Source organism: Pygocentrus nattereri, chromosome 27 (assembly GCF_015220715.1).
Source record: "Pygocentrus nattereri isolate fPygNat1 chromosome 27, fPygNat1.pri, whole genome shotgun sequence".
In the NCBI taxonomy this organism is placed as follows: domain Eukaryota; kingdom Metazoa; phylum Chordata; class Actinopteri; order Characiformes; family Serrasalmidae; genus Pygocentrus; species Pygocentrus nattereri.
Genome location: NC_051237.1, coordinates 7,910,471 through 7,936,944, shown reverse-complemented (window position 1 = coordinate 7,936,944; position 26,474 = coordinate 7,910,471). Strand labels below are relative to the sequence as shown.

The window sequence follows — 26,474 nt, the reverse complement described above, 5'->3', positions numbered from 1 at the left end:
TTTTTTTTACAGCTTTGTTTAAGTTGTACTAAACTAGTTTGCCCTAAACCACAACAAGTCTGAGTGACCTTAATGAAGACCTAGATGCAGTTTAAATGGTATGAGAGATGTTTTGAGGATGTCTTTACAGACAAGATTTTGGTATCTACTGACTTTTAGTGTTTGTTTGTAACATTAGCATCATAGCTCCAGCATAAAACTAAAGAAAAATTTGTACATTGCACGTCTTCGCTGAGCATCTACATCTGTGTTAAGTGGAAAATACATTTTGTTTTTGTGTATTTGTACCAAAGAAAAAAGTACTTGTGCTTTATTTTTTGCTTCTGTTAAATGAGCATGCAAATTAGAACCACAGAGAATGGTGGGATGATGGGAAAAGCTGATATTGTATCACATGTTAAGCCAAATGGGCCCAGGTAAGAAAGGCTATAGGCAAAAGTTTTTCAAAACAATGATGCCAAATTTGTCTATGTTGTAGGACTTATCATTCTATAGTTTGTTCCATGTTTAATTTTGTCTAAAACACCATCAGAAATCAGTAAATCAATCAGAACACCTCTTATGTTAGTTTTGTGTAAATGAATGTCAAACTTTCCACATCTTTGTTCCTTTATTTATAGGCAGTTGGAGTTTGTCCCAGCGGACGAGAGGGTCGCCTCAATGCGACTTAAAATCGCAGAGAGGAAAACTTTGTTGTCTGTGCGTATGCACCAAACAACAGGTCAGAGTATTCTGCCTTCTTGGAGCGAGTGGGCGGGGTTCTGGAAAGGGTCCCGCCTACAGACTCCACAGTCCTACTGGGGGTATTCAGTGCTCATGTTGGCAATGACTGGGAGACCTGGAGAAGCGTGATTGGGAAGAACGGCTTGCTCGATCTAAACCCGAATGGTGAATTGTTATTGGACTTCTGTGCCAGGCATGGATTGTCCATAACGAACACCAAGTTCGAACACAGGGATGTTCATAAGTGTACATGGTACCAGAGCTCCTTGGGTCAAAGGTCAATGATCGACTTTGTTGTCGTTTCATCCGACTTGGGACCATATGTTCTGGATACTAGGGTGAAGAGAGGTGCTGAGCTGTCAACTGATCACCATCTGGTGGTGAGTTGGATCAGATGGCAGGGAAGACTGATGGTCAGATACGGTAGGCCTGTGGGTGCCTGTCGGGCGGTAACCCAAGAACCTTCTGGTGGACACCAGTGGTGAGGGAGGCCGTCAAGCTGAAGAAAGAGGCCTTTAGGGACTGGTTGGCCCGAAGGACTCCCGATTCAGCAGATACGTACCGACAGGCAAAAAAGGTGGCAGCTGCAACGGTGGCAGAAGCAAAATCCAGGGCATGGGAGGAGTTTGGTGAGCACCCTTGACTTCAAATGAGGATATTGTCGGTCGGTGGAAGGAGCACTTTGAGGAACTTCTTAATCCGGGAGACATGCCTCCCTCACAGGAGTCAGGGCTAGAGGCTTCTGGGGTGTCAAGTTCCATTTCCCTGGTGGAGGTCACTGAGGTAGTTGGTTAGCTCCTCAGTGGCAAGGCACCGGGGGTGGATGAGATTCGTCCAGAAATGCTTAAGGCTCTGGATATTGTGGGGCTGGATCAATGGATCAGCTTTTCACCCTCTCACAGATTGTTGAGGGGGCATGGGAACCCAACCCAGTCTACATGTGTTTTGTGGACTTGGAGAAGGCTTATGACCGTGTTCCTCGAGATATCTTGTGGGAGGTCTTCTGGGAGTATGGGGTGCCGGGGCTAATACTCTGTGCTATCCAATCTCTGTACTCCCGGAGTGAGAGCTGTGTCCGTATACTCGGCATTAAGTCAGACTCTTTCAGTGTTAGCGTTGGACTCCGCCAAGGTTGTGCTCTGTCTCCACTCTTGTTTGTGATATTCATGGACAGAGTGTCAGGGTGTAGCCCGGGGTCAGGAGGGCATTATGTATGGAGGCCGGAGGGTCGCGTCTATGCTATTTGCAGATGATGTTGTTCTTTTGGCGGAATCACATGGATGCCTCCAGCGGTCACTGGAGCAGTTTGCAGCTGAGTGTGAAGCGGTTGGTATGTGGATCAGCACCTCCAAGTCTGAGTCCATGGTCTTGGCCCGGAAAAGGATGGCACACCCACTCCAGGTAAGGGGAAAGGACCTGCCCTAGGTGGAGGAGTTTAAGTATCTTGGGGTCTTGTTCACGAGTGACGAGAAGAGGGATCGTGAGATCGGCCGTAGGCTGGGACAGGCGGCAGCAGTAATGCGGTCACTGTACCGGACTGTAGTGGTGAAGAGGGAGTTGAGCCAAAAGGCGAAGCTCTCTGTTTACCGGTCGATCTACAGCCCAACCCTCACCTATGGTCATGAGCTGTGGGTAATGACTGAAAGAACGAGATCGCCATTACAAGCGGTGGAAATGAGCTACACGCTATGCGATAGAGTGAAGAGCTCGGTCATTCGGAAGGAGCTCAGAGTAGAGCCGCTACTCCTCCGCATTGAGAGGAGCCAGCTGAGGTGGTTCGGGCATCTGATCCGGATGCCCCCTGGACGCCTCCCGGTGGGGATGTTCCAGGCACGGCTTACAAGACCCCGGGGTCACCCTAGGACCCGCTGGAGGGATTATGTCTCCAAGTTGGCCTGGGAGCGGCTTGGGGTCCCCGGGAATAAGCTGGAGGAAGTTGCGGGGGACAGGGTCATCTGGGATTCTCTGTTCTCCCAACTGCTACCGTGACCTTGTCTGGACTAGCGGTCAACGATGATGATGATTTCTCACTGAGATGTTCAGGTGCTATTTGTTCAAAAATGCAGATATCTGAATAGCAAAATTTGTAACACTGCATACATACCGAAGCAGAATAGCTGTCTCACCTATGCAGGACCTTTAAGGCTGGCAACACTGGAGCACAGTGATTCCTACCAAGACCTCAGCAATGTTTCTTCCGATGTCACACTGAAAAAAACTATTGGCCAGCCTGGCTGAAACTGTATTGCGAGCTGTGGTTCAGATTTATCCACCCTAACCCCTCAGTTTTGACAAAGACTGGAGTGCCATACAGGACACATACAGGGAATCGCTCAGAAGCAGTCTGGGTGAACCATCATTTACAGTCCACCTCTCTTTCTTCTGTGCACATCTTCAATCAAATGCACTAGCTAATCCACTTAAAAACAGCAGGAGTTGTGACACAACCAAGCAATATTATAATAGTATTTCTGCAAAACTCAACATGCACTTCCTGTCCCTAGATTTGGTATCTCTACAGATAGAAGGGGGGAATGGGTCTCAAGTGCCTTAGACTAATAAAACTATTCTGGCTTCAAGGCTAACTGAAGCAATTAATCCAGCAATAAACAACAGATTTTTTCGAGCATTTCTCATTTATTATATTTCATGGAACTCATCTTGGTTAGGCATCTTGGTCCAGCCTTTGACAGTAAAGTGGGCAGGAAGGGGCTGGGTTTGTGCTAGGAAAAAAGTTCTATTAAAGACCTTTTATTTATCTGAGCCAAAGTAATCTGTGCAGTGTAATAGTCTGATCAGTGTTCTGTACAAAAAAATGTTTAACTTACAACATATCAAAAATCTAACAATCTTGAATATCGTATCAAATCTGAAAATGTGCATCGCTATGTCACTAATGCACTTGCATGTAAACTGTGTGTTTGGTATGAACAATAACATATAAACTAGAGGTGCACAATCAGTATCAGACAAGATCCTGTACATAACTTGAGGCAGGTAAATGCACTGATGCTGCTGCAACAGTTGTACCAAAATGTCATGGAATAATTATGCATGACTCATGCTAAATAGCCAGTTGCCTCAATGCAGCACATTATTTAATTCAGGTTATTTATATAAGCAAAACATTTAAAATGGAAACATTTAAACTGTCAATTTGGCACATTCAAAAGCAAATGATGTTGTGTATATTGCAAGTTATTAAATGCAAAATTTGTAACACTGCATACATACCGAAGCAGAATAGCTGTCTCACCTATGCAGGACCTTTAAGGCTGGCAACACTGGAGCACAGTGATTCCTACCAAGACCTCAGCAATGTTTCTTCCGATGTCACACTGAAAAAAACTATTGGCCAGCCTGGCTGAAACTGTATTGCGAGCTGTGGTTCAGATTTATCCACCCTAACCCCTCAGTTTTGACAAAGACTGGAGTGCCATACAGGACACATACAGGGAATCGCTCAGAAGCAGTCTGGGTGAACCATCATTTACAGTCCACCTCTCTTTCTTCTGTGCACATCTTCAATCAAATGCACTAGCTAATCCACTTAAAAACAGCAGGAGTTGTGACACAACCAAGCAATATTATAATAGTATTTCTGCAAAACTCAACATGCACTTCCTGTCCCTAGATTTGGTATCTCTACAGATAGAAGGGGGGAATGGGTCTCAAGTGCCTTAGACTAATAAAACTATTCTGGCTTCAAGGCTAACTGAAGCAATTAATCCAGCAATAAACAACAGATTTTTTCGAGCATTTCTCATTTATTATATTTCATGGAACTCATCTTGGTTAGGCATCTTGGTCCAGCCTTTGACAGTAAAGTGGGCAGGAAGGGGCTGGGTTTGTGCTAGGAAAAAAGTTCTATTAAAGACCTTTTATTTATCTGAGCCAAAGTAATCTGTGCAGTGTAATAGTCTGATCAGTGTTCTGTACAAAAAAATGTTTAACTTACAACATATCAAAAATCTAACAATCTTGAATATCGTATCAAATCTGAAAATGTGCATCGCTATGTCACTAATGCACTTGCATGTAAACTGTGTGTTTGGTATGAACAATAACATATAAACTAGAGGTGCACAATCAGTATCAGACAAGATCCTGTACATAACTTGAGGCAGGTAAATGCACTGATGCTGCTGCAACAGTTGTACCAAAATGTCATGGAATAATTATGCATGACTCATGCTAAATAGCCAGTTGCCTCAATGCAGCACATTATTTAATTCAGGTTATTTATATAAGCAAAACATTTAAAATGGAAACATTTAAACTGTCAATTTGGCACATTCAAAAGCAAATGATGTTGTGTATATTGCAAGTTATTAAATGCAAGGCTAGAAAAATGCTGGACATATGCTACTTGTGTTTTATGTGGTCATTTAGCCCACAGCGTGAGCTTTGGCAAAAAAGGCTAATAAAAATCAGCCAAAAAAACAGCCATCAGCCATTTTAACTGAAAAGAAATTTAAATCAGCCATAAAAATTAATCATCAGTCCATTCTTACTATTATTATAAACACAATATACTATTATTATAAACACAAACAAAAGGCACATATTCAAGCATGCTTTTTTGCCATATTGAAAAATTAATTGTCGCATGATGATTTTCTATGCTCTCAGGAAGTCAACAGAATTGGTGTCCATATTGGGAGAAAACAGGATTGAGCAATGTGCCAATATGTAGATCATTATAGTGATAAATTACGGCATGGTGCACTTTGAGTGCATCACAGTTATCAACAGTATGTCTACCACACTTAAGCACTGACCAGTAGCAAAAAAAACAGAAATTTACACCAACTATAGAAAACAACCAGTGGTGTAGTTCTGTGACATTAAAACTGAAAAACCCATTATCTTATTATTTTCCCTCAATTATTTCTGTGAATGGCTTGTTTTTATATATATTTTTCATATATCATTACATTAAACAAAAATGAATCTTTATTTTTTTGTTTTACTTGTACATTATGTCTGTTACATGCTAGAAAAGCTTACTATTGTGCTATCTATTGTGTTTTTAGAAGATGTTTTCAAGATGCCAAATATGCACTAATTTCTGGAACTGCCCCAAGTTTCTCCACATTTGTTTAACTACAAGTACCAAACACACAGAAATAGTGTAAACAATATGACCATGGCAAATGCATGGGAAGGAACTATTCCAGCTAAGCTATGCGCTGTCATATCAACCTCCAATCAGACAACAAGATGAAGCACAAAAGACAGGTCCGGTTTTAAAGGAAGTGCTGACGTTCTAATGAATTGCAGACTGGAATTTTCTTAATCAAACAGTTAATTAAAGATGATGAAGCACAAAGGGCAGAACATCTCATTTATCCAGTTTTATGGGGTGTGATTTCAGTTTCTAAAGTTGAGATCTAAGACAACTCACTAGGACAAGCTAAAACACAAAATAACCTTAGAAATGGCAGTTATATACACAGGAGTATACTACTATAACAAATTTTGTGTAATCTCTGATTATATTGACAGGTGTATGACAACAGTCGATAATCATAATTTTTGACTAGGATGTATTATGCAAGTTATTTTCAGATATCTCGCAGGTGTAGTGTGTACATATGAACGTCTTATTACTCAAAACAACCAAGGAAAATCTACTGTTCACTGAGTAAGCAAAACTTAACTGAATGCACTCAATTTTAAGAGTAGTAATAACGGGTGCACAGGTGAATGCCGATGACTCATCATCTTCAGTACATAATGTGCCATCATGTGTTGAAGTAAAATTAAAAATATATAAAAAATATCAGCTAGAGTAGTTATCCTAGTGACAGCTACACTAGCTCTGCTTTCTCTGTCACTGTCCTTAACAATGCATCTTTGGCAACATGCTCACTGTTTCGTTGTAGCAAGGTATAATATACTCATTTAATCTTTACAGTCTTTATAGTCCCGTTTTTTTTATTTCTGTAGGGTTACGTTACAAAAGCAGTAAAATGAATAAAATATAGAGAGTATAGATAGCATAGATTTTAGCACAGTAGACCAGCATCACCTAAACATTCTGGTCTTCTGGAGCACAACAGATAAAATATTGGTCTGAAATCTCTGTCACATCTAAACATCTGTTCGATGCCAGTGTCTTTTTTTCAAATATCCACTATTGCTGATATGGTTTCCATATCATTGTGCATCCCTAGTTGTAAATATGACATATAAAGAAATATAACATATAAATAAAGGATCTGCTAGCAACTTTACAGAACAAAAGCAAATGTATATAACAGCGAATACATGAAGCTCTAGACAAGTGATGCAGAAACATGCTGCAAATGAGCGCCCACAGGGGCTATGCTTGAAGAAAAATCATATTGTGAATGATCTCTAAGCCTCTTCCTGTGGAGAGATAACATAATGCCGTCCTGGATTGTTCAGTGGTGACTCACTGCAGCGAGTGCAGGAGAGCACAGGCTGTCTCTGTTTAAGAGTGTTAAAGCAGAACAGAGAGGGACCTTGAGGACTTGTCATGCTTTGCCCACTCTCTTCGGCTGTCATGCTTCATCATCTGTCCTGACTGATGAGCTGTGAAAAAAGAAAGAAACCTCCCATTTGACCTCCCACTTCTATGGATGAGGGCAGGACTACTTAAGGTATCAAGGATGAATCACAATCAATGGTAAATAATTTCTGAAATGGCAACATAAAGGAAATAAAGCTAGAAAATTGGTTCATGTCTCTTTATTATTAGAAAGATTGAAAACCCTGAATATAATGCATGGATCTGGATTGGCATGCAATGCATAGGGATTCCCAGCTGCAAAGCTCCTCACTTATTGATAGGGGGCTGCTCATATAGCTAGTGTTTCATACATTTTTAATGCTGACCATTAATTATTGAGCTTAGTTTGATTTGTGCCTGCAAATCCAGCGAATGTAGTTGAATTGGCTAGATTATATTAATAATAACAACATCCATCCATCCATCCATCCATCATCTTCCGCTTCTCCGGGGTTCGGGTCGCGGGGGCAGCATCCTGAGCAATGAAGCCCAGACCTCCCTTTCCCCAGCCACTTCCACTAGCTCCCTGGGAGGGATTCCGAGGCGCTCCCAGGCCAGCTGGGCGATATAGTCACGCCAGCGTGTCCTGGGTCTTCCCCGGGGTCTCCTCCCCGGTGGACTTGCCTGTGACACCTCCCAAGGGAGGCGTCCAGGAGGCATCCTAACAAGATGCCCGAACCACCTCAACTGGCTCCTCTCGACGTGAAGAAGCAGCGGCTCTACTCCGAGTCCCTCTCGGATGACCGAACTTCTCACCCTATCTCTAAGGGAGAGTCCAGCCACCCTGCGGAGGAAACTCATTTCAGCCGCTTGTATTCGCGATCTCGTTCTTTCGGTCATTACCCAAAGCTCATGACCATAGGTGAGGGTGGGAACATAGATCGACCAGTAAATCGAGAGCCTTGCCTTATGGCTCAGCTCTTTCTTTACCACAACAGACCGGTAAAGAGCCCGCATCACTGCTGACCCAGCACCAATCCGCCTGTCAATCTCCCGCTCCCTTGTACCATCACTCGTGAACAAGACCCCGAGATACTTAAACTCCTCCACTTGAGGCAAGAGCTCATCCCCGACCCAGAGAGGGCTCTCCACCCTTTCCCGCGTGAGAACCATGGCCTCGGATTTGGAGGTACTGATCCTCATCCCGGCCGCTTCACACTCGGCTGCAAACCGATCCAGTGAAAGCTGAAGTTCACGGCCTGATGTCCCCAATAGGACCACATCATCTGCGAACAGCAGCGATGTGACCCTGAGGTCACCAAACCGGACACCCTCCATCCCCTGACTGCACCTAGAAATTCTATCCATAAAAATTATGAATAGAATCGGTGACAAAGGGCAGCCCTGACGGAGTCCAACTCTCACTGGGAAAAAGTCTGACTTACTGCCGGCCATGCGAACCAAGCTCCTGCTTTGTTTGTACAGGGCCTGAATGGCTCGTAGCAAAGAGCCATGTACCCCGTACTCCCGAAGCACCTCCCACAGAATACCCCGGGGAACACAGTCGAATGCCTTCTCCAAATCCACAAAGCACATGTGGACTGGTTGGGCAAACTCCCATGAACCCTCGAGAATCCTGGAGAGGGTAAAGAGTTGGTCCAGTGTTCCACGACCAGGGCGGAACCCGCACTGCTCCTCCTGGATCCGAGGTTCGACTATAAGCCGGACTCTCTTCTCCAGTACCCTTGCATAGACCTTACCAGGGAGGCTGAGGAGTGTGATTCCCCTGTAGTTGGAACACACCCTCCGGTCCCCCTTTTTAAAAAGAGGCACCACCACCCCAGTCTGCCAATCAAGTGGCACCACCCCCGATGTCCACGCAATGTTGAAAAGGCGTGTCAGCCAAGACAGCCCCACAACATCCAGAGCCTTGAGGAACTCGGGACGGATCTCATCCACCCCTGCAGCCCTGCCGCCAAGGAGCTTTTTAACTACCTTAGCGACTTCGGCCTCAGTAATGGACAAGCCTATTCCCGTGTCCCCAGACTCTGCCTCCTCACTGGAGAACGTGTCGGTGGGATTGAGAAGGTCCTCAAAGTATTCCTTCCACCGCCCAATGACGTCTTCAGTCGAAGTCAGCAGCACACCATCTCCACTATATACAGTGCTAGTGGCACACTGCTTTCCCCTTCTGAGTCGCCTGACGGTTTGCCAGAATCTTTTCGGAGCCGACTTAAAGTCACTTTCCAAGGCCTCACCGAACTCTTCCCACACCCGGGTTTTTGCCTTGGCAACGACTGAAGCCGCAGATCGCTTGGCCTGTCGATACCTGCCAGCTGCCTCTGGTGTCCTACAGGCCAACCATGTCCGGTAGGATTCCTTCTTCAGCTTGACGGCATCTCTCACCTGGGGTGTCCACCACCGGGTTCGAGGATTACCGCCCCGACAGGCACCAACTACCTTGCGACCACAGCTACAGTCAGCCGCTTCAACAATGGAGGAGCGGAACATGGCCCATTCTGAGTCAATGTCCCCCACCTCCCCCGATATCTGGTCAAAGTTCTGACGGAGGTGTGAGTTGAAGATCAATCTGACAGGTTCTTCTGCCAGACGTTCCCAGCAAACCCTCACTATACGTTTGGGTTTGCCTGGTCTGACTGGCATCTTCCCCCACCACCTGATCCAACTCACCACCAGGTGGTGATCAGTTGACAGCTCAGCTCCTCTCTTTACCCGAGTGTCCAGTACACATGGCCGCAAGTCCGCTGACACGACTACAAAGTCAATCATTGAACTGCGGCCTAGGGTGTCCTGGTGCCATGTGCACTTATGGACATCCTTGTGTTCAAACATGGTGTTCGTTATGGACAAACTGTGGTTTGCACAGAAGTCCAAAAACTGAACACCACTCGGGTTCAGATCAGAGAGGCCATTCCTCCCAATCACACCCCTCCAGGTCTTACTGTCATTGCCCACATGAGCGTTGAAGTCCCCCAGTAGGACAATCGAGTCTCCAGGAGGAGCACTTTCAAGCACCCCTTCCAAGGACTCTATGAAGGCTGGGTATTCTGAACTGCTGTTCGGTGCATAAGCACAGACAACAGTCAGGACCCGTTCCCCAACTCGAAGGCGTAGGGAAGCTACCCTCTCGTCCACCGGGGAAAACCCCAACATACAGGCGCCGAGTCGAGGGGCTATGAGAAAGCCCACACCTGCCCGCCGCCTCTCACCATGGGCAACTCCAGAAAAGAAAAAAGTCCAGCCCCTCTCAAGGAGATTGGACCCAGAGCCCAAGCTGTGTGTTGAGGTGAGCCCGACTATATCTAGTCGGTATCTCTCGACCTCGCGCACCAACTCGGGCTCCTTCCCCGCCAGTGAGGTAACGTTCCAAGTTCCAAAAGCCAGTTTCAGCAACCGAGGATCAGAACGCCAAGGCCCACGCCTTCGGACACTGCCCGATCCACAATGCACCGCACCCCTACTACTGCCCCTCCCATCGGTGGTGGGTCGATGGGAGGGGGGACTCATGTAGCTCCTTCGGGCTGGGCCCGGCCGGGCACCATGAGTGAATGCCCGGCCACCAGACGCTCGCTGGCGAGCCCCTCCCCCAGGCCTGGCTCCAGGGTGGGGCCCCGGTAACCCTGATCCGGGCAGGGTACACGAGTCCTGCTTTGTTGTCCTCATAGGGGTGGTTATGGATCACACTTTGTCTGGCCTGTCACCTAGGACCAGTTTGCCATGGGAGACCCTACCAGGAGCTTTTGCTCCAGACAACATAGCTCCTAGGGTCCTTCAAGCACACAAACCTCTCCACCACGATAAGGTGGTGATCCATGGAGAGGTAATAATAACAACAGAATAATAATAACAGAATAAATTAACAATTGTGTCTCAATGAACGCAAAATTCTCCAAGTGTCATAAAGCCAAGAAGCAGAGGAATCCAATTAGAGACTCTTTAAGTCCTTCACACCACAAAAATCCTGTCTATATCAATAATCTGTGCCATGCCATCTTTGTTTTGGCCATTCACACGTGAGAGCCATACTGTTCCCACAAACATGTTTCACCCCACTCAAAGCCCATTTACTAGGCACTTCCAAATTACAACTTGAATCTAATTACCAGGCTTTCAGGAGACATCCTACAGTTTCAAACAATGAGCCCTTTCTTTAGTCATTTCTGTCTATTCTTTACAGTTGCTGTAATCAGAGTGTACAATGTTCATTCAGACCATATGAGACAGCCCTAAAAGCAATCATCAAACAAGCTCTTAACCCTCCACATGTGTGCAAACAGAATGTAATTCACTGTGCCTTTGTTTTCCTGTGGAGCTGCGGGTTTGTTTCAACGACTTCCAAAGCTTTACGTATCACATTCTCCTTGGAAAACTATCCCTTTATGAGGAGATGGCTGTTGTTTTATCTGGCCTGTTGTTTTATATGTTTTAGACGTGCGCTAATCTCCTGCTCTCCTGCTTGCCAAATCAGTGAAAAACAGGGCAGGGGTTTCACTATAACAACCCTTCTCCCTTTAAAAGCACAGCAAGCTAACAGCCTGGCCTCTGGCAAGTCCTTTGTTGTTCAACTTGACTGACTCCAAACTCTGATTACCTTTTGCCTAATTACCTTATGAAGAAGAAACTAGATACCAGTGGCCCTGAATGGCTCAGATTTATCCGCTCAATGAATCCTTGTCGTTTTTCATTTCGGTGAGTGTTCAATCGGAGTAGTAACACACTCAAGTTGAACCAGTTGGTGTGGTTAGACTCTGAATCAATACTGGACCCTCTATAATTTCCCCAGAATCATTATCACCTACTGTGTCTGGCTCGAGAGTGAGCACAGCAAGAAGTGAAAAGGAAGAAAGAGAGATCTTGGTAATTATCACCTCACCTTCTTATCTTTTTTTTCAGTGCCTGGAACCTGGAGGCACAGGCCACTTCAAAATTAAGCATCTGCTTGACTGTTTGACCTTTTAGCCTCACCATTAATACACATGTCTTGTGAAGACGTAATGATCATATTTTAAACGGAATCTTCTGCGCCAGGGCTCTATTTCCATATTGCCATGCTGTTCACTTATAAATAATTCATTATGATAGATTTTTGAAGTCTATATAAGGCTGGATATCAGAATTCAATACTTTCATAGCACTAACTGAATTACTTCAACACTGCTGAGTACCGACAACTTCGGTTATTCAGTAACAAATTTTACTCCTCAAGTTGGCACTCAGTAAGCCAATTAGCATGCTTCCTCTTATATTCAGACCATTGTTTTGCTGTTTGAATTCTAAATGCATGTTACTAACATCAGCGTTTCTTGATTAGCCTGTAATTCTATTTCTGCTTTAAGCCACACCCACTTTATGTCTGTAATTCAAAAGAAGGTGTCAGTATCGGAGTCAGCATGGAAACATTTTGAAGACAGAACATGGAGCTACTAGGAGATTTTTTAATGTATATTAATGTTTGTGTTGAAAAAAAAGGACTTTCAAGGCCCAGAGCAATGTCAAGTGCCCAAGCGTCACCTTCACTGCATTCAGTTAAACAAATCAAACACCACAGACAATTTTCATTGTCCACTCTACTATTAAAAAGTCCCTCGGTTTGAAACAGCAAAGCATGATTCACTAGTGAAATACAGAAGACTGTGGACTGCAGTTATTAGAAGTTCAAGCCCATGGGGCTTTGGCAATAAGTCACATATTACAGACAAAGCAAGAGTGAATCCAGGTCTTAGCCCTCAAGGGTTGAACTGTGACCCCTTTCCCTGCTCCCCCCTGGAGTGGAGAAACCCCCTGCCCTCACATAAACATGCACCCTAATTCTCGCAACCTGATCCTCACCAAGGAATGCTGTGACCATACCATCGTCTGAATAATGGAATGCACCAGAACACCACCACCACTTTCTCTCTCAGGCACTTGTTCAACACCTTAAACAACTGTACACAAAGTCTGTCAAAAGCCTGACAAAAATAATCTCTTCATAAGTAATACAATTTCAACAATTGTGACGTTGCAATTGTATGTTGTAAGCTGGGTTGGGTAACATACAATACCACTGTGTTAAGGTAGAAATACCACAATACCACAAAAAAATTCCACAATTACACTGTTAGCTGCAGGGTAAACTACATTTACACTCGCTTTCGCATTGTGTGTTGATGGGTTTGAGTCTGCTTTGACTTCTGTTTGTTTTGATTTCATTTACTGTAAGACACAATGGAAACAGAACCGTAACGGTATCACATAATTGCTTAAAATAAAATTATCAGCATCAGATAGATGTTCAGATTTCCTTATACTTCTAAATTAATATCTGATGAGGTATTTATTGTACTCTAGAAGAGCATGTTTAGGTGACACAGGGATACACAGCTAAAATATCTACATTTTATTAATTTTACTGCATACCTACAGGAATAAATGTTAGATTTCTCTGTAATGCGAATGCAAGTCCATGTAGTTCCAATTTTTACATTTTAGAAATGTTTGTGCCAGCATCGGCAGATATGTATATAAAAAATTTCAGATGTCTGCATCGTCCCCCAATTATAATAAAGTATCCCTTCTTCTTTTTTTTTTTTTTTTCACAGAACGACTTGACTAACTTCAATGAGCTAAGAGCTAAAAATAATCAATACAAACTTACACACCTTTTTTCTCAGAGTGGGGTATAATATTCTACACTGTCACCCTCAAAATGAACAGCAGCTGTAGCCAGCTCCTGTCACCATGGTACTAAGAGCCTCTAAATCTGTAAAACCAGCTGTCCTAGGCAGCCAAATCTCACTACCTATGCGACTCTGTTAACCTAAAAAGCAGACGACAGCAGACAGACTGTCTTCATGTCTAACCAGCCACTGCTGAGGAGGAAATCACCAGGCGCTGGCATGGAGACAGTCAGGCGTGAGAGATTCCGTCCAAAGCGTCCTGCCAACAAGCTGGATCCCAGGCTGAGAGTCTTTAATCAATATTCATGAGAATGAATGGGGAATCCGGCAGCACGCTAGCCAAATCTCTTCAGCGGATGGCTAATGTTAGCATTATTAGCATATGCATTATCAGTGCTTATCTGGCCAGCAAAGGGATGCGCACAGCTAATCCCACTGGACCAAGTCTGACATGATTGATGGAACTAATTACCACAAGGAGCAGCTTTTAGATCTAACTTAAGCAGAAAGCATGAAGGGGAACACAGTCTGTGAGAATCAAAGGAAGAGAACACAGCTCCTCGCTGTCATGCTGAAACAGGCTCTTTATTTCACCAGCTATCCCTTCTTTTTACGTCAGTGGTGCACAAAACTGAACAGCAAACAGCTTTTTTTCTGCCTGTGCTAACTCAACATGTCTTAGCTGAAATATACTAAATAAAATTCAAAATCACTGTTTTACTGAACTTGAAAATCTAAATGTAAAGAGGCCTATACAACCCTCCTTTACTCTTAATCTCTTCCGATTGTTGCTTACTCTCCTTACTTCTTTTCTTTTCAGACTGGGTGAGCCACAAAGTCAAATAATAAAATAATTTAGTTTTTTATTTAAATTGAATTTTTAAATAATGAATATTTTTAAAAGTATGCATGGAATGGTATGATATTACAAATAATATTAATGTTTCAGTATGTGCCACAGAGGGATGAATCAATGTGGGAATTGTGGGCCAAATCTGATAACTAATATTTTTCACATCCATATCTGCTGATGTTGACACAAAATCAATTAGAAAATGTAGAAATTGATACTACATATACATGGATTAATATTACAGAGAAACAATGTATTTTGTTTACAAATGGCATACAGATTGTTCTCTTCTGTAGTACTGTAAACACATCACCAAATGCCAGTTTCAAATATCAGTCAAATCCCAGTCTGCCCGATGCTGACCTTTTTCTAAGCAAATATCTCTATTGTATTACACCATATTCACAAAGATTGGGCTGGGATGGAACATTACTTATAACCTGGATGGGTTTAAACTGCTGTTTGACAGGAAGATACAAGATAAATTTTTTGTGACACCACAAGCAGATCATCCAAAGTAGGATGTTTTTGTTTCATGATTTCCGTAAAACGTCATATGTTTTGCATATATATTTATATACCACAATAAACTTCTTTCAAGTCTTCCATGAAAACACTTGATAGATTGTCAACCTACTAATGTGTTTTTAGTGTCTGCACAGATTTAATAATCTGACAGCAGTACATTACCCATTACTTGTCTACACTGTAAAAAGTTACTGTAAAGTTTAATACCTGTTTTTGGGAAAATAAAAAGGTTACAGTACTGTAAAATTTTATTTCCTGTGTTTGCAGGGCGGGGGGGTGTAAATGCACATAAATAAATCAGACATGTACTGTATTTTAACACTGCTGTTCATAATTTACAGAAATACAATATAAATTCACAAAAACAAATGATCACCTTTATTTTGCAGACATTTTATTTTAATGGTTGTTAGTGTTAAGATATGGGTAAAATACTACAGAGGTATAAAGTTGATGAGCCACACCATGCCATGAAGGTATGGGAAAAAGTTGTTGAAGCAAGGCTAAGGCGGGAGGTTCAGATCAGGGAGTTTGGTTTCATGCCCAGAAAGAGTACCACAGATGCAATTTTTGCGTTGAGAGTGTTGGTAGAGAAGTACAGAGAAGGTCAGAAGGAGCTACATTCTGTCTTTGTGGATCTAGAGAAGGCATATGATAGGGTGCCAAGAGAGGAACTGTGGTACTGTATGAGGAAGTCAGGTGTAGCTGAAAAGTATGTTATGGTGGTGCAGGACATGTATGAGGATAGTGAGACAGTGGTGAGGTGTGCAGTTGGAGTGACAAATGGTTTCAAGGTGAAGGTAGGGTTACATCAGGCATCGGCCCCTTCTTGTTTGCAATGGTGATGGAAAGGTTGATAGATGAGGTCAGGCGGGAGGCTCCATGGACCATGATGTTTGCAGATGACATTGTAATCTGGGGTGAGAGTAGAGAGCAGGTGGAAGAGAATCTGGAGAGGTGGAGGTTTGCACTGGAGAGGAGAGGAATGAAGGTCAGTAGAGACAAGACGGAATACATGTGTGTGAATGAGAGGGAGGCAGGTGGAAAGGTGAAGATGCAAGGAGTAGGTGGTAAAGGTGGATGACTTGTGGAAATATCTTGGGTCAACCATCCAGAGCAATGGACAGTGTAGAAAAGAGGTGAAGAAGAGGGTGCAGGCAGGATGGAGTGGGTGGAGACGGGTGTCAGAGCTGATGCATGACAGAAAGATAGCAGCAAGAGTGAAAGGGAAGGTTTACAAGACAGTAGTGCGTCCTGCTATGATGTATGGTTTGGAGACTGTGGCTCTGTCTAAAAGACAGGAGGCTGAGCTGGAGGTGGCGGAGATGAAGATGCTGAGATTTTCGTTGGGAGTGACAAGGATGGACAAGATTAGAAATGAGCAGATCAGAGGGACAGTGAAGGTAGAGCAGTTTGGAGATAAAGCCAGAGAGGCCAGCTTGAGATGGTTTGGACATGTGTTGAGGAGGAATAGTGGATATATTGGTCAAAGAATGTTGGAGATGGAGCTGCCAGGTAGAAGGAGAAGAGGTAGACCTCAGAGAAGGTTTATGGATGTAGTGAAGGTGGACATGGAGATGGTTGGTGTAAAAGTAGAGGAGGCATTAGATAGGGCAAGATGGAGGCAGATGATCCACTGTGGCAACCCCTAAAGGGAAAGAAGAAGAAGAAGAATAACTGGTTGAACTAGTGGAACTAAATTACAGTAAAAGTCAGAGAAGAAAAAGAAATGAGTCTAAATAAATTAATCTGCTGCCAGATTTTTTTTACTGCTTTTTTACAGATTTACTTTTCTTTACAGTCTACTGTACAAGTGCATTACTTCTAAGTCTTCACATATGTTATTTGTGCTGAAAATGCATTGTTTTTGGGAATGTTTCATTTAGCTTAATCCTGTTATATTATAGCTTCTGGTTAGTGTGTGGTTAGTGTGTCACTTAATCGTTCATTGTTTTCAGTGTTGTCATCCTTTGTTTTCTTTGCAATTATTGCCATTAGCACTCTGTGGGCCACCATAACTCTACCATGACAAGACATAATTGCAGAAGGCACTCTAAATTTATTCTTTCAAAACTCAGAGAGGAGATCTATCATCTTAACTACTCTATGATTGTTTCAAAGAATGTTCTAAAGAACTGATTGTCTTTTAACACACCTCTTTAAAATACTACCTTTCATGCTCAGAAAGCTTTGGTGTGCAGGCTCTTTTCACATTTTTAGTGTATCACTCCAGGCTATGCTTTCAAAAGGCTGTGGTTTTTAATGAAGCACATTTGGAATTCTAGTATCTAAGGAGGAAGACAATCACAAAGGGTGCTAAGCCTATGACTGCTATCAGGTGGTTTATTTACGGCAGCCTATGAGCTCAGTGAGGTCTAGAGGGAATGATCTGTTAAAACAGCTCATCCTTTTGAAGCAAATGTTGTTGTTATAGGTTCAATTGTAGTTGATGCTTGGACTGACCAATTAATCTAGGTTTAAAAAGGTAAACATCATTGGAAGCTCCCTGTTCTGGGAGGATGACAAATGCTGCCCAAAGACAATTAAAGTCCCAAGAATTCAGAGAGGCCCTGCAACCCAGCCAATTGCGTGAGAGAAAAAGAGGGAGCGTAAAGAGGTTAGTTATAAAATCATCATGTAACACAGCCACACACACATTGCTTGCTGGTATGTGTTGGTGTCCAGGGAGAAGAGGCATCAGCCCTTATACATTTCTCTCTGCTTGGCTGGCAGTAGAATAATAAGGCTTTTGTAATTACTGTTAAGGTAAGTAGGGTATTCGTCACAAACTCCTTACATTCCACAAGCCCAGCAACCGCAGCCAAGCACTGTCTCAGAGCCAAAGAACACTGCAGAACGATACAAATGAATGTTCAGCATGCGTGTCCATTCTTGGAGGGGGAAAAAAGCAGAAAATGATCTCATTATATTTCTGTCTTGTTAGGTAAACGGCACTGAGCTGATACGTCACTGAACTAATTGAGGTGATCAGGCGGACTGGAAAAAACAACAGCCCTGTTCACTTGTCCTCTGAGCTGACAACTCCATTGTACCCCAATATTACCCCAGAGCCCTAAGATCACTGGTAGCAACGAGAGAACATATAGACCTGTCCAAAGAGATCCTCCTCTCTTTCCCAAGCTTTCACCGTGATTGGAGCTCTGAAACAGTCAAGAGAGGGTGTTATCATACTACTGCACAGATTAAGATCTCGTACCTCCTGATGACAGATTGCAGGCCCGTGTAACAAAACAGCCTGGAGATGTGCCAAGCTGTCACATGAACCAAGAACAGAAAGCAACAAGTTACGCTGCCCCAATCAGTTCTACTGAAACGCGAAGCAGGAAACTCATGCCCTCAAGGCTAGGATTCATAATGCTTAGAAACCCTCAACAATGGACACAATGAGCAAGAGGAATGGCCTTGCCAAATCAAGGATAATCTGGTGACAGATAAGCTGCTGAAAATGTAGGAATGAGCCAAGTTCCCACAAAAAAACATCTTATTCCACAATGATTTTTGAAACAGACTATTCAGAGAAAAACAGACAACAGGTGTCCATCTTTGGGTATGCTGTCACTTCTTGTCTACAAGTTAAATGTAATATGGATGGGCATTTCAGTCAAATTTGGTACTCAAATTTGAAAGGCATTATTTGAAAAATATTCAAATAATAACCCCCAAAGAAAAATGTATAGGACTGTTAAGGCGCCATGCTACCACATAAAGGTCAGAGATAATGACACCACTCAGCATCTTACTATTATTGTAATATATTAAATCCATACCCATAGAACAAATTCAGGACATGTGACTTGAATGTTTCACCAAAAACAGCACCCAATCCAAAGTCTTTAAGATAAACAGACAAATGCTAAGCTTATGTTACTACCACTAACGTTACTAGCGTAGTCTTATTTCTTCTACATCTATAACAAATGATGAAAAATAAGTTAGCTGACACCAAACATGATACTTGCTAAATTAAATTATTTAAATATATATACACACCTGTCAATGAATGCCTTTCCTATGTGCTATAGCTGAGCTCTGTACTGCTACTCAGCACCAGAGAACCTCTGGCAGCACAGTGCAGACCTTCATCTTTCTGGGTGTCTTTCTTTGGACTAAACAGGTTTTTAAAAAATACTCTGACCAATATGTATCATGTCCTTTGGTGGAGTATTGAGTTTAGACATTTCATGATATTTCAATATGAGAACTCCTCAATAAAAGAGAAGCTAATCTGCATATAGAAATTCTAACTTACTTTTAAATTTTTAAAACTTGCATGATGGTTTAAAAATTCTTACATATTAATATAATGCATATCAAATGGATTTGTACAAAACAATTTGCAGTAAACTGCTGTAAAAATATTTAAAAAAAAACTCATGTAGTCATCATAAAACATCTCTCTTTCCCTATTTCTCCAGAGCAACTCAGGACTGAACCACACACAGTGAATAACATGAAAATCAATACAGAAGTGTAAAGGGCTGCCTTTTAAACTCTTCAACTGAAAGAAGAAGTCGTGAATTCTCATTAGACTGTATTTGTGAGGTAAAAGGCAACAGATCAGCAACTGTGAGTGGCCTTTATTTTTGCCATTTATAGAGACATAATGGTATCTGCACTCTTGGAAGCCACTGAGATGAGGACATAGTCAACGGGCAGAGCACAAATCTTACCAGTTGAAAAACATTTTGGTAATAGGCAAGGACTGTATAAGATACTAAAAGTATTTGTAAGTATCTTGCTAAAAGCTGAGATCTGAGGAGTGAGATGTGCACTGCAGAAGAGTTTTCATTGCATTTCAGTAAGTTTCAGCCTCAGGCACTTTGAGAAAAGGAGTACACAGGCTGACTGATTTTCTGGTTTTCAGAATCTCACCTTTCATGAAGAATTTAAACTGGCTCTGGCTCTCTGCACTTCTGTACTCTGTTTTTATCAGTCTCACTGGAAACATGCAATTATTTATAAAAGTTAAATGCTAATAGCAAGCAATTTTATCTACAAACAACTACGGCTTTCATTCTTAAATTTTGCTTAAAACTGTTGGTAGCAAGTAAACGACATATCCTCTTGTGTATGCCGTTCTATGTAGCACAACATGAAAAAACGAAACAAGTGTTTCTCACCATCCCTCCACTGTGAGACGAAAACTCAGTACTATGAGTCTGAAAGGATGTGTAGCCATCAGGAAGCCGAAACTGAGAAAAGGAAACACCAAAAAAAAAAATGCTGGTGCTCACAGAACAATGGACAGTCCACCCTAGAGCCCAGGTGCCAACATAACTGAATATGTTTGGGAAGCAGAAAATGCAACCAACTTCTAAGACTGAACTTTCAAAGTGTGCACAAATAACCCAGCAGATTTCTTTGAAAAAAGCAAGTCTCCTGTAAAGAAAAGGAGCTGTAATAAATCAGTAAATTCTGAAAATAATGGTATTACATTTAGTTGTTGGGGTTTCTTTGTTTAATATATATATATATATATATATATATATATATATATATATATATATATGTGTGTGTGTGTGTGTGTGTGTGTGTGTGTGTTTATTATATATATATATATATATATATATTTTTATATATATATATATATATATATATATATATATATATATATATATATATATGTTTAATATATATATATATATATATATATATATCTCTGTGTGTGTGTGTGTGTGTGTGTGTTGTCGTTTATGTTGTTTTTCCCTGATGCTGAAAAAATGAATACCTTGCACTTTATTGCTTTTGACTATGAATAAAATAAATGAAGAGTGGTTTCTGACTTTTGCATAGTACTGTAAATAATGCAGTGCATGAGCATTCCAATGCCCTGAAAGCCAATCTATAACATTCACATATGTAACCATTACTTAATTTATGGCCTGCTATGCAACTCAAGTCTCATGGGGGACATGAGAGACATTACTCAAAGCCTGATTACCACTTCATGGCCTCTTATACATTATCCTTTTTGGTCTCAGTCTATAGTGGTGTTAGCTTCATGTATAACGCAGCCAAGATGGTCCTGGCTATGTTATAGATTTTATCAGCTTTGGCTTTGCCCTTCATAACTCCACTGGTTAAGCAAATACAGTGGAGGAGAGGCAAGCACACACAGCTCACACTTCACATTTACACACACCATATATGATGGCTGTATTGTTCTAGTACCAGAAGGTATCTGGCCCTGTAATTCTTTGTGGTTTACATAGAGCTGACATTCATTTGTTTTCATCATCACCATCACCACAGGAGGCATGCTGTTTATCCTTCCTGCTCTCCATCAAATCATCATTCTAATCACGCCATGATATTTCCACCATCCAAATTTTGGTAGCATTAAAGAAAATTTAACATTTGCATATTAATAATAATTGAAGTGCCAACAGCACAGTGATCTTATGAAATAACTTTAGTTCAAGCTACTTTACAAAAGGTTCTTCTTGTCATGATAGCAAAGGCTTTACATGTCTAATGAAGTTTTGCCAGAGTGTGTGCTTAACTGAATACGCAAAACTCCCACACTTTCACAACCCTTTAATTTACAGAAGTGCAAGAGGCACAGAACTCACAAAAGCATGAAGACTCAACATAACAAAGTGAGACAGAGAAAGGATTTTCAGCCCAATTATAGCTACAAATCTTTCTCGAAAGCGGTGCTTAGACTGTAAGAAAAAAAAAAGACAGGACCAGCACAAATATGTAATAACAAGCCTTTCTTGTCACAGGAATTCAAAATCTGACTGATCACATCAAAGGCTTTTTCCCCACGAGTCCTGTCCTGGCTTAAGAGCCGAGATCACACCGTGCACACTCAGGCACAATGAGCTACAGTCATTAGGTTTGCTATTATTTTACTATGAACCAAATGGATTATTTGTACTAAATTAATACTTGTATTTGTGTGAATGCTTGAACATAAATAACAAGTTCATGCAAAAACGAAACTTATCAGCATTCTCTGGTGACTTTTTCCAGATATATCATGGACAGACAGTAAGGTGTTCTTTGATGGCAAAGCTAGATATACCAATACTAAAGGATTTCTTCAGACCAAGTCAAGCTTATATATTATATGTGAAAATTTTAATGTCCAAAGCAAAAAGACAGCACTCTGAATGGCTTCCATTCACAAGTAGCTTTGTCTATTCTCATCCAGCCATTTTAACATTTCTAAATGGATTTGCCCTGGAAATAAAGACAATTTTTCTTAGTATAATACAAATGTGTGCCTGGGTGTGAAGTGAACTTTCAAATAAATAAATTAGAATTATAGAAAAAAAATCTTTGTTTTTTGAGGGGTCTGATGGCCTGAAAGCTAATCTATAATATTTACACACACATACACAGCACCTGCCTTACAACTAATTGGTCATTCTTACCAGGTACAATCACCATTTAAGAGCACACACAGAATTACTGACTGCAGCCCATCTGTTGCTACACAATTTATCTGCTGCCCTCAAACATGTTGATCAATGGAACTGGACCACCACAGGCCCACTGAGGCAGATATTATTTTTGTAGTGGACCATTCTGAGAACAGCAGCAAGAGAGCAACAACACGATGTATAAATAAACACCCTATTTTTCCAAAAAAGTATTTGTAATTGTATTTGTACTCATTCAATTCTAATATTACTAACACTGTGAACCAAACAACAGTCTAGATTCCAGAACAATCAATCAATCTCTATGATGCTGATAAGACTGACTACTAAGGTATTAAAATTTGGTATTAAACAACATGGAATTTTCAGTAGTACACTCTTGTGTTATTACAGAAGAAATATCAGTATTGGTGGGTACTGGTAAAGGGCAGTTATCTGCAGAAGTACTGGTTCAGATATGGGAAGGAAAAAAGAATTAATCTGATCCAATCCTGAAACAAATCTATACTGAAATAGCACTTCCTTGCACTGTACGATGTGATGTTGTTAGTGCTGTTGTTAATGCTGTGTATTTCTTCCTGTGGGATAAGTAGAGTGTCTGAGTACTTGAAGCATGATATCCTACTTTTAGATGCTCATCTTAAGTGAAGTGTTTCAATTAAAGAAAAAATATTGGACCTGACACAGTCGATCCTCAAGGTTTCAAAATCTGTATCAGTTTCAGAAAAGAAAAAGTGATATTGTGCCATCTCTAGGTGTTATTTAAGTAATCTGGATGGCACCAAAAAAGGATTGAATTTTGATACCCCACATTAGGCTGATACAGGTTTAACTTTGAAGCAGGCAGAGACGGGTTCATTATGGTCTTGGGAGTCTAAAGGCACAGTTATTACACAGCTGTGGGGGTGAGACTGATAACACAGGGACAAAAGAGATCAGCACCGGCCTGCATGGATCATGGCCCTCCCAACGAGTCAACAAACACACTTCATAGTAGCTTTTCTCACTTCATTTCCTCTGTTTATCAGTGTAGATCCCTCCCACAGCCACTGAGAACACACAACACCACTGCTGAACCCTGACACTCACACTTGCATTTGCGCAGATTATTTACTCCAGTATATTCATTGCCTGGGATGAAATCACTGCTGCTGGCAGATATTCGCTACAAGGTGTCTCAAGTACAAAGCCACTGGCTGAAGAAAACTTCAATTATAGAAAACAGGAAAACAATTGTTTTGCTCAGAGCTCTAACATTCAGCTGTAAATAAAACTCTGAGTGTTTGTTATTTGGCACATGCAGTTTTAAGCCAAGAGCAGTATTTTACACACAAACAAACATGTCAGTACAGCCTCCCTCTCAATCACCTCAACTTCTTATTACTGCTTTTGAGATCTCTAGGTTTCAAGGATTTCTGGTACTACATACATGCTTTTAATACAGACGTACGGATAAATTGATTTATTAGTCTTACCCCTTCAAACAACACAATTATTTTACCAACACATTTTAGTTCAGACCTTACATGTGAAAAAATCTCAGTGAAAAAGACCTGTAAAAAGGGGGGAGGGTCACTATTGGGATGCTTTGGCCACCTTTTGTGCAAGCTTTGAAAGGGTCTTGCTTCTCTGGGAGGGCCACTGAATAGACCATCAGCGAGTCTCCCATCGCTGACCTTTCAGCCTCATTAGCATCAATGGTGGTCATGATCTTTGCGGTCTCCCACAGATCACTGTTTCAGCCACTGTGTATCAGCAATCATCTTAAATCACCCCCTGAAGCAGCCCACAAGATTTACGATAAGAAAGAAATGCTTTTATGTTGTACAGCACTGGCTTGCAGCTTTGTCTGTTAATATACTGCAGTGCAAGGTGAATTTAGATTTCAGCTAATCCTAACAAGGATATTCTGTCTATATGAGCACAAGGAAATACTGTAAATTAGCTCGTTATAGTACAAAAGTAAATGTCTGTAGGAAATCTGATCAATGATTTACTTTTTCCATTCTCATCTTTTAGGGCTAATCACACGCGTGTCTCATATTAGCTCATGGATCTTAGCATAACATTTAACTAAACCCACCTCAGAGTTTGTAATAGTCGAGAGGTCCACGCTCAGCAAAGTTAAACACAAATGCAGATAACGCCGTTAGTTGACTGTGTCAGAGGAAATATCTAACCTAGATAATAAGAATAAACGCACAACTAGCACTACATAAACTAAGAAATAAGATCTGTTACACGTAAACACGGGCAGGTATTTCAGTTTCGCAGACTACATAGGTTAGGTTACTTAGTTAACCTCTACAAGGAAATTACCGTTGAGCTCCCTGTGTTATGGATAGCTTAGCCTGCTACTACTGAGACCACGGCTTTACTTTTAAAGATGATGTTCTCCCTCAGTCTTTGCTCATTCTCTCTTTCTCTTCCACATTATGGTTTAATCACGTTTAGGACATCCAGCATGAAATGCGAACATTAGTTTCATACGTTAATGTATGCTAGGCTAATTAACGCCGCGCAGAAAGGGCTAATTTTCTACACTTTTCTGCTCTTTTCCATGTCAGTACGATGGTAGGCGGGGAGCCGGGGAGACTGGTGCCCCCCAACACTTTCACACACACGAATTACGATGCAAGTTTCCCTTGGACTCACCTGAGAGACGAGCGGGATGAGGGTTTGCTCCACCGACCGAGTTTTGATTTCGAGTCCGCAGTCAAAGTTAGTACCACCAGCAGTGCTACATGGAGACGAAGCCATTCCCGTCTAGCGCGCGCTCTCTCTCTGTTAATGGTAACGGCTCTACCGAGTTTGTTAACGTTGCCTGACAGGAAGATTCGCTAAACTGCGTTTCTCGCTTCAAAAACACTCCTCCTTCACAAGCTTTCGGTCCCGCCGATTAGTAATTCCCGTTATTCCCGCCAAAGTAGCCCAGAATGTGTGTTTAATCCACGGTTACTCAGTGCCGTCTGCCGGCTGACTGGTCTTCACCATGGAGTTTACCCAACTACGACGGCAGGACTGTAGCAGGCAGGCAACCCAGAGAGACTGGGCAGGCTGTACGGGACAGACTGTAACACACACACACACACACAGCGCGCATTCTAGTTGGTGTGTGGGTAGTGAGAGGGGGGGCTTGGCTAACACAGCAAGAGGTCTACAGGCTTAAGAGTTACATGTTACAGAAACACTGCTGTTTGCCCCTCTGGAGGAGCCAGAGGTGGGTAAAGTGTGACCAAAACAGAAGAAAAGTTACACAGAAGTGACTTCAGTTAACGCCAGAGGTGCTGTTCACAGGCTGCTGTGTTCTACACTGACTTTCATATTAGCAGATTGTAAATAGTTGTTGTGCCATATTCTGTAGGATTCTGACAGAATTAAAAATTTGGTATAAATTTCGTGTTTATAATCCATCGGTGGTACTACCCAGCATGCATTAGGCAAGCACACGATCACACGCTCGTTGGGAATTCCTATAGAGCTCAATAAATCCTGATCGCTGATCAAGACGCTCACAAGTGCCTATGTGGTGCTGGCTAGTTAGCACGTGTAAAACAGTTGGTCGTCGAGCTTTTTTCTTTTCTTTAAGGAGTAAGCTAGCAAAACAAACCTCCAATCCTAGTATTGACCCCAAATCACGTGTCTCATATTACCTTATCGAGCTTTCCCAGTTTTCTCTCCACCTTTAAGATACATCATCAGAAGGTTTTCCTAGTCTTTAAAGACAGAATATGTCACATTAGATACTACCGTAGCGCTATTTTAGCAGGTGAGTAGGCAGATTTGCACATTTTCACTTG

General features: G+C 41.9%; 1 protein-coding gene across 1 annotated transcript in view; it reads right to left on the bottom strand.

Moving 5' to 3' along the window:
- Positions 1-25,949, bottom strand: part of ctnnal1 (catenin (cadherin-associated protein), alpha-like 1) — a 69,734-nt gene extending 43,785 nt beyond the window's left edge. Inside the window, exon 1 of the mRNA XM_017694639.2 lies at positions 25,330-25,949. Coding sequence (XP_017550128.1) covers positions 25,330-25,434 — 105 coding nt within the window. The 5' untranslated portion in view covers positions 25,435-25,949. The remainder of the gene's footprint in view (positions 1-25,329) is intronic.
- Between the last annotated feature and the right edge of the window lie 525 nt (positions 25,950-26,474).